Genomic DNA, 10000 nt, shown 5'->3' with positions numbered 1-10000 from the left:
CGTTTAATAGATCTTATTAGAGAATATTTAAATTTATATGTATATATTTATATATATTTATATACATTATTATATTATATTAATTTATATTAATGTATTATATGTATTTATATAAATTTGTATATATATATATATATATTTTTTTTTTTTTTCTTTTCAATTAGAATATAAGATGCATCTGTACGAGATTCTCAAATTATCAACACTTCGAGTCTATATATATATATGTGTATGTGTGTGATCAAATTGTTAAAAAAAAGAGAAGAAAAGAAAAGAAAAAAAAAAAAAAATATTGATACCGTTCACTTAAAAAATAAAAATCGAGTGATAGACCATTATTACTGTACGCTGATACATATGCATTTATATAGTCATATGCACGCTTAGTATGTACATTTGTTGTGCCGACGGTCCAGTTAAAGACGGTGCACTTTGTCGAGCCGGTTTACTACCGCTTCGAAGCGTATGCAAGTCGGGGATAATGCACATTGCACGTGCTGCCATTGTTGTCGATGCACACTGCAAAGTGCAAGTCTCTAACTCGAGAGTTGTAATAAGAGTCGACTACTATTGCGGTTTAATGCGGTCTAACCGCATTCATGCGCTTTTCGTCTCATTCATACACACACACACATACACACACAAACATATATATATATATAAATAATTCGAATTCTTTACTTTTTTCGCCGATTAATAATCAAAATATAATATTAGTATCAATTAAATTAATTATTAACAATATCGTCGATTAATTCGTCCGTTAGATAAGTAAATAAATAAATAAATAAAATATCGTATCATTCATTTTTCTCCTCTCATTCTTTCTTTCTTTCTTTCGTTCCTTTCTTTTTTCTTTAGATGGGGAAAGGAGGAGGGAGAGGACTGCTCTCTCTCTCTCTCTCTCTCTCTCTCTCTCTCTCTCTCTATCTTTTTTCACTTTTTTTTTTTGTTCTCCCGTTCTGTAAGAATAAGATTCTTAAAGTAGGGCCCCGCATTTTCGATGAATCTCGTTTCTCGATCATTCGGTTCTCACACTCTTCGGTTATAGAAGATGAACGCTTATATACAGCTTTAACATCTCGCAAAGTAGTATAGTCGATGAGAGCGTGTAGACTTCTATCTCTTTCTCTCTCTTTCTCTCTGTTAAAGAAGACGGAATTAGAAACAGAGTAGTGGATCCCATGGGATATAAGCATTGTAAACTGAACCGAACTGAACTGAACTGAACTGAACTGAACTGAACTGAACTGAACTGAACTGAACTGAACGCAAGGGGTCAGACCCCCTGGTCTTTTAAACTAGTTTTCACTTCTACCAGTTTCTGTTGGTTACTACTACCACTACTACTATTATTATTACTACTACTACTTTTCTATCTATTTCTTTCTTTCCTCTCTCCTCCCTTACTTCTTCTTCTTCTTCTTCTTCTTCCTCTATTTCTTCTTCCTCCTCTCTTTCTACCTATCTCTGTCTCTCTCTCTCTCTCTCTTTTTTTTTTCTTTAGTCCACACGCGTTATATGGAACTTATTCCTGAACAGCAGCTTCGTATTTTACATTTGAACCATATCGGCTTATATGGAAATGAACGTTTAAGTAATTCATCGTAACGAAACACGTAAGAATAAAAAGATGAAAGAAACTCGGTTGACACCGCTGGAAGCCTCGGCAAGATTTCTTTTCATCTTCTTCTTCTTCTTCTTCTTCTTCTTCTTCTTCTTCTTCTTCTTCTTCGTCTTCGTCGTCTCCAGTCTTTTTTCTTTTTCTTTTTCTTTTTACGTATCGTGGAAAAAATTCGACGAAATGGACGACGTATTAGAAATCGTGTATAAGGTCATTCAAAAAATAAAGAAGGAAAGAAAAAAAAGAAAAAAAAGAAAGGAAAGAAGGAAAAAAAAATTGAAAACAAATTGAAAAGAATATAACAGCAATGAAATATTTCACGTTATTTTTTATAAGATATTATTATAGGATTAAATCCTTATCTTTCCTCTTCTCTCTCTCTCTCTCTCTCTATGTCTCTCTCTGTCTCTCTGTCAACCCAACACCACTTCTTATCTTTCATCATCGCAAAAAATGATTTCTACGTCGATTCTTTGATCGTTCTATTTTCATTACACCCTCTCCCTTCAACCCTCCCTCTCTCTTTCTCTCTCTCTCTCTCTCTCTCTCTTTCTCTCTCTCCTTCTTTCTTTGTTTTTATATTTTTTTTTTTTCTTTATCTTTTACTTACGACGAGAACGAAGAAAAAATTTACACGAGATAGAAATGTAAATTAATAAGTTTCATTTGTCAAACGTTAAAATACATTTAACGTATTTGATTATAATAAATTATTATGAAGCTTAAAGTGTCAAAATTATTTAATAACGATAGACAAATTTTAATCATTTAACGTTATTATTAATCGTAAAATATTATTCCAATAAAAGATATAGATATTTCTATGTCGCATAATGTTCGACAATGTTAATAATACTATCAATAATGTGTTTTTAAAATATATTGATATATATAAAATTGCCATTATACGAATTATGAGAATATTAATTTTCATTTTATCTACTTTCATTGGCCTTTTATATATTAACGATTAATATTGGAAATATTTATTTACTTATTTATTTATTTATTTACTTATTCGATTTTCTTGACAATCCTTCGTACGCAACAGGGTTACATTTGTTCTATCGAAATCAATCCTAAATATATAATAATGTATTTAGTTCGAATGAGATAGTTTTTGGAAAAAAAAAAAAAAAAAATGAAAAAGAAAAAAAAAATTTTGAAAATCAATCAAATCTTATTATCAAGGGGTAGTTCAAATTTTTCTTCCCCTTTTTTCCTTTTCTATCTTATTTTTTTTTTTTTTCTTTTCTTTTCTTTTCTCTTTTCCTTTTTCCTTTAATCAACGCAATACTCTATCGAGGCGTTGAAAAATATCGTCGAACGAACGAGATTGCAGGTCTTAATGTTCAAGACGTCGTCGATGAAGTTCTCTCTTTCTCTCGTCTCACTCTCTCTCTCTCTCTCTCTCTCTCTTTCTCTCTTACGTTGTTAGATAAAGAGAGAAGTAGAAAGTAAAACGAAAGAGAAATAGAGAGAGAGAGAGAGAGAGAAAGAGTAATAAAGAGGAAAGAAGAAAAAGACGAATACGAAGGAGAGAAAGAAAAAAAGAAAAAGAAAAAGTAAGAGACTACTTCGTCCGGGGGAGGGGTGGAGGGCGGGCAGGCGGGGGGTGGGGGGATGGTGAAATAACAGATTGCAGTTGTGGCACGAGCGAACGAGCAGCCTGGGTTCGGTTCGGTTCGGTTCGGTGCTCGTAAGGAGAAGGCAGGTGCCACATTTTTTTTCGACCGTCTGTTTTACCGCCAAGTAAGAGAGGCTGCCTACACTATACTACCTACCTACCTAACTACCTACCTACCTATCTACCTACCACCTATCTACCTTGTACAGAGGCTCCCAAACAATCTCTATCTCTTTCTGTCAGACACTTTAGATAAATCTTGGAGGGAATAATTTTCTTCCTTTTTTTTTTTTCCTCTTTTTTTCTTTTTTTTTCTTCTTATTTTTTTTCTCGAAATTTTTCTCATAATTTCTCGTAAGCTAATACATGATTATATATATATATATATATATATATATATATATATATATATATATATATGTTATCTCTTAATTTTAATCGATTTAACGTACACGTACATAATATTGCCTATTTACAACGTACATAAGTAATATACGTTTATACATATATCTATCTATAAATATATTTATAGAAACAAAAAAAAAATATATCTATGTATATATATTTATATATATTATATTTATATATACGCACCACCGTCCATGTCCATGTGTTTGTCCATGTAAGCGTGCGAAGAAAATGACGAGGATTAAATTAGCGTATATGTCTCGATCGAGATAGATACAGAATAGATACAACGATACATCATCATATCAACATGCAAACACGAATAATATACGAAATCATATACGTAGTAAATATGTAAACAAACAAATCAATACACATATAAAGCCTAAAGATTATTACCTATGAATACATAAACACATATATATAAGCGGCATATACATTAAAGGTTTTAGATAGGTCGAACTTTACTGTTAGCTCGTTCGATCATTTTATTTATTATTTATTCTATCACAACCGTTAATAGATTTCTTAGAACAGATCTCACGTTTGTTTAACGAAGACCCAAAGAGAAAAAAAAAGAGAGAGAGAGAGAAATTCTCTGAAATTTTCACATAGAATTGAGTTCCACTGATATAATACTCGATAATTTTTTACCTATACACGATATCTCTCTCTCTCTCTCTCTCTCTCTCTCTCTCTCTGTGTGTGTGCGAGAGAGAGAGAGAGACAGAGTGTGTGTTTGTGTGTGTGCATACATACTGAGTTTTAAATTCACGCGTAAATTCGTCGTTCCTAACGCAGTGCACATTTATTCGTGTACGATCAATTATGCACCTCGTTATGCCTGCATTACGTGCAACATTCACCCTTTTACTCCCCTTTCCCCAGGCCACCCCAATCCAACTAAACCCAACTCAAGTCAATTCAACTCAACCCGCCCTTTTCCCTGATCCCTTCTTTTTTCCACACTTTTTCTTATCTTTTTTATTTTTACGATGGCGCAAGATCACCATCTCCCTACCTCCCATCCTCCCTCCCTTTCCCTCTTCTACTTTACAAATTTTTTTTCTTTTTTCTTTTTTTTTTACTGAAAAATGACATACATAAATTTGTTAACAAGATAAATGGTTGAACGGCACGTAAATATCACTTTTATACGATGCACTTTTATATTCCAAGAAAAATGTTATGTTACATTATCGATAGATTATCACAGGAAGTTCAACGATCCTGTAAGTACATATTATGTATGTACGCATAAAAAAATCTCTCTCTCTCTCTCTCTCTCTCTCTCTCTTTTTCTTTCTCTCTCTCTCTTTCTCTCTTTCACGTTCTTACTCTTTATGGAAAAGAATTTAAAAAGCCGCGCGATTTCTTATCGGATTATGACGTCCGGTGTGTTATTAACTCATTAACCCCCCCCTCTCATATTCGAAATACCTTACCGGCGTGTACCTTATTACAAACCGAACCGAATACTTTTCAACGGCAGATTTTATGTTAATTTTTTCTTTGTTCGTTTGTTTGTTTGTTTGTTTGTTCATTTGTTTATTTGTCTTTTTTCTCTTTTATTATTATTATTATTATTATTATTATTATTATTATTATATATTTGTTATCATTATTTCGGACTTTTTCATTTTGTTTGATTTTTTGTGTAGCCCTATATATATATATATAGGTGTGAATAATATAGCGCTAAAGGGAATAATATTTGTTTGTTCATTAAAAAATTTATCATCATTAAAATTTATAATTCATTATTCCAAAAATATGTGAATAAATATGTAATCAAGATGGGGGCGGCCCCCCAACCGAAGTAAAAGTTCTTTTTTCTTTCTTTTCTTTTTTTTTTTTTTTTGCTTATTATCAAAACAAGAAGAAGAAGAAAAAGTACAGGTAAAGAATATAAAACGCGATCGATAACGACACGAGCGTAACATTATATTTAATTCCTTTCCTCCTCTCCTCTCCTGCCCCCACCCCCTCACCCCGACCCCCAACCCACCTAACCCTCCTTCCTTCTGGAAACAAATTAATACACGATATCCCGGTTGAACGTCAGTTGTGTCCCGACATATTTTTTTTTTCTTTCTCTTTTTCGACTCTTCGGTTATTTAAAATTAATTTAATATACGACGTGTAATTATCAAAAAGAGTGGCAGCCGTTGAAGGGAGAGAGAGAGAGAGAGAGAGAGAGAGAAAAATAAATAAATAAAAAAAAGAAAGAAAGAAAGAAAGAAAATATATACATATTACTCCGAATCGAAAATTCTCTTTAAAAAGAAAAGAAAAAAAAGAAAAGAAGAAAATATAATGGTATAATACTTTCAGTCCTCCCCCCCCTGTTAAACTTTCATCTAAGAATTAAAATTTTTAATTTTAATCGTACAATAATCATGATCATAATCATGATAAAACGCTGTGATCTGTGTATTATAGATATAATCAAAACAATATTGTTGCAATATTTTATGACGAATAATAACAAAAGTATGAAGAAATAAAAGAAAATAATAATAGCGTCTTTTTCTACGCTCGATTAGAAACTCACCGTTTCTTCGCACCGCTGGCCACAGATGGCTCCACCACGAGCGACGATCCTAGGAAGGTATAACCTAAAAGAAACGAAAAAAGGAAAAAAAAGAAATAAATAAAAGAATCTTTAACTTGTCTATGATCGATAAATAATGAGATTTGTTATTTGATAGGAAAATTTAAGAAAGAAAAAGAAAAACGAAAGAAAAACAAAAAGAAACAAAAGAAAAGCATTCCATATATATATACATATATAAATTCAATAATATAATAACGCACACGTATATAAATACTATTTACATTATAGATTGATCAATAAATATATATATATATATATTATATATAGAGAGAGAGAGACTTTTGATTTCTCAAAAGCTTTTCTAGAAACTTTTGCCTGTAATACATATTGGAGAAAAATTGCCATACTATTTGAAAAAGAAAAGAAAAAAAATAATATAATATATTATAATAACATATCATATTATATTACAGAATATAAATCTGATAGAAAGTAAAAAAAAAGAAAACAAGAAAAAAACCAAAGTACATAATATATATATATATATATATATATATATATATATATATTATGTACTGTAATTGTATAAATATAGAATGATAGATATCTAGAAAAATCTCAGATGAAATGAAAATCGTTAATATAACCTAAGAAGAAAGTCGTGAGAGAGAAAGGTCGTTCTCATAGAATAAGCAACACATAAGACTAATGTATTATACATATATATATACATACATATATATATATATAATATACATATGTATATATAAACGCGAATAGAATCGGTTCATTGGGTCAACGTATTTAGACGTTCTTATACAACCTGTTTTGTACCGCGGTCAATTTGAACTCTGACCCTTTAACTACAGGGTTTAAGGAGAGAACGAGTATAAGAGAAATCATTTTTCCCATGGAAATTCCCATCGGTTCTTACATATACACACACACACACATTACACAAATCAAACATTATATACACACACACATACACATACTTATACACATATGAATATATACATTCTACACCGGTTTCTCTCTCGTATGAATAAGAAAGAGAAAGAGAAAGAGAAAGAGAAAGAGAGTGAGAAAGAGAGAAAGAGAAAGGAAACGGTAAAGCTTAGCTTCCGGGGTTTTCTCGGCTCTCTCTTTCTAAATGCACGTGCGATCCCCGTTCATACATATATATTCATATATAACTATGTATAATATTTTATGTATATGTGTAACGTCGTTAATGTAAGAATGTCATACGCCATTCGCGTTTTGTTAACCGCCATGATGAAATCCGTTCCATCGAAAAGATGGACAAACGGATGTATGGATGGATGGATGGATGGACGGATAAACGGACAGATGGATGGATGGATGGATGAACAGAGAGAGAGAGAGAGAGAGTAAAAGAGAGAGTGAGAGAAAGAGAGAGAGACCCACCTCTTTTCAGTATTCTAATCAGGATCAAGAGGTTATGCGAACGCGTTCGAGCGGCATTAGTCGACTAAGCAACAGGGAGTATTCTTTTCTTTTCTTTTCTTTTCTTTTCTTTTTTTTCCTTTCCTTTCTTTTCTTTTCATTTTTTTCCCTTTTCTTTTCTTTTCTTTTCTTTTCCCTACGAGAAACTTCGTTGGCTGCTTTCCGAACTCATATGTCGTCCATATCTAAATACACGTATACGCACATACAAAGACACACACACATACATATATATATATACATGTGTATATATATATATATATATATATACATGTATATATATATATAGGTATGTTAATACGTATTTATTATACATAACGTTTATCTTATTCTTTCGATAAAGGCCAGGTGCCTTATTACATCGAACTTTCTTTCCTAACCAATAATACTTCAATTACTACACAATATTTCAACGCATTCCAATGATATATATATATATATATATATATATATAGATTTATCTTTTGTTAACCATTATTATTATTATTATTATTATTATTGTTGTTATTATTATAATTATATCTTACCGCATGGGTGGCAAGTCTTCGATATGAAGTTGTTATTATACATTTGTACTTTAAGCATGATTCTGAATACTTTCTAAATTTTCACTTTCTAAATTCACTTTCACGAGAGATTAATTACAAGAAGGTAAACGAGAAAAGACAGGAAGGAAGAAAGGAAAGAAAGAAAAGAAAAGAAAAGGCAATAAATAAATAAAGAAGAAAGAAGAGGAAAAGGAGAAGAAGAAGAAAGAGAAGGAGGAAGAATAAACCAATGATGAAATACGTAATAATATCTCGACGAACTGATGTGTGAATATATGAGTTGTTATAGGTACGTACTGATCGAAAATATTGTATTGACTAAAAGCGACGTTTTCGATATTTGACCGATCTTTTAACATTAACAACTGTGAATGTGAATCATATAGAGATATTCTACTTTTATTTACCTTACTTATATATTTGGTTAATGTTTATGTATCTAGGTATTATCTATAATCCGTGACTTTGGCCTTCAAGGTCGTGATCATATAATTCAGTCAGAGACTCAAGAATATAAAAGAACCGTTGCCAACAACAACAACAACAATAACAACAATAATAATAATAATAATAATAATAATAATAATAATAATAATAATAATAATAATAATAATAATAATAATAATGATGTCAATGATGGCGATGATGATGATGATGATGATGATATAAGAAACACTTTTGATAAATATTTGACGAGTTTTGGTAATATTTCTTCTATGCAAATTATACATATGTAAATACGTATCAATGTATCTTTGTATTAATTTAATGTATATACGTATGTAATATTATCACGATACGTTTATGTATATATATTCGCGATCGAAAAATTAACAGATCGTGTCTAATTAAAACTGTAATTCGTGAGTATCTTAATGAGAATGATTCTCATTGGTCGGTATTACGACCAATAACGAAGATCCATCGAACAAAACGAGATACACTTTTTATTGTAGATTAATATCACAAACGTACGAGTGTACGAATGTTTTTAGAAAGGTCATTTATATATATATATATATATATATTATTATTATTTTTATTGGGCCTTTATAACCAAAAGAAAAGATTGAAATATATGATTTGACGAAAGATGGCGATAATATCGTTTCCTAGTTTAATATCTAGATCGATATTTTTCTACTTGGTTTCTTATATATGTCTTTTTTTTCTTCTTTTTTTTTTTCTATGGAATTTTATCATTCGAAGCGTTATTTTTTTTTTTTATCTTTTTTCCTGATACTTTCAATAATATACTTTCATCTCTTTCGATACTTTAACCTTAAATCGATATTTTAAGGTATAGTTATTTCATTGATATTTTTTATATAACGTGCTTATTTTTCTTATATGTATATATATATTATATATATATATACATATAAAAATAGCAACTAATGAAAGTATTTGTTTTTAGGGAGAAAAAGAAATCTATTAAACCAGTAAATATATACATACATACATACATACATACAAGCATGCATACATGCATATATGCATATATGCATTTGTCGAAAGTTATAAATAGAGAGTGGTACGTGACGTCACATATTGCAATGTCAAAGGTAAAGTTCGAAGAACATACATATATCAAAGAAAGGGAAAAAAGATTCTGTGGGAAACAAGATCACAACGGAAAAGAGATCACAACGGAAAACTTAGAGCGAGAGAGATAGAGAGAGAGATAGATAGAGAGATAGATAAAGAGAGAGAGAGGAAGGTGCGTAAGAAGAAAAGAATAGACAAGTAGATATTATATCGTAGTA

General features: G+C 30.6%; 1 protein-coding gene across 4 annotated transcripts in view; it reads right to left on the bottom strand.

Annotated features, from left to right (window-relative positions):
- The window catches only part of Imp (IGF-II mRNA-binding protein), a 105553-nt gene extending 96965 nt beyond the window's left edge, over positions 1–8588 (bottom strand). For 2 of the 4 annotated variants that reach the window (XM_035868580.2, XM_035868581.2), the window contains exons 1-2: positions 8214–8588; positions 6214–6277 (exon numbers count right to left, since the gene is read on the bottom strand). In XM_035868580.2, coding sequence (XP_035724473.1) covers positions 6214–6277; positions 8214–8271 — 122 coding nt within the window. In that variant the 5' untranslated portion in view covers positions 8272–8588. The remainder of the gene's footprint in view (positions 1–6213; positions 6278–8213) is intronic. The other 2 variants (XM_035868584.2, XM_035868583.2) reach the window with 2 other exon arrangements.
- Positions 8589–10000: the final 1412 nt, after the last annotated feature.

The sequence above is a fragment of the Vespa mandarinia genome, chromosome 22 (genome assembly GCF_050613455.1).
Source record: "Vespa mandarinia isolate Hongniang chromosome 22, ASM5061345v1, whole genome shotgun sequence".
In the NCBI taxonomy this organism is placed as follows: domain Eukaryota; kingdom Metazoa; phylum Arthropoda; class Insecta; order Hymenoptera; family Vespidae; genus Vespa; species Vespa mandarinia.
Note: the sequence above shows the minus strand (reverse complement) of the source record. Positions and strands in the feature narration are given on the sequence as shown.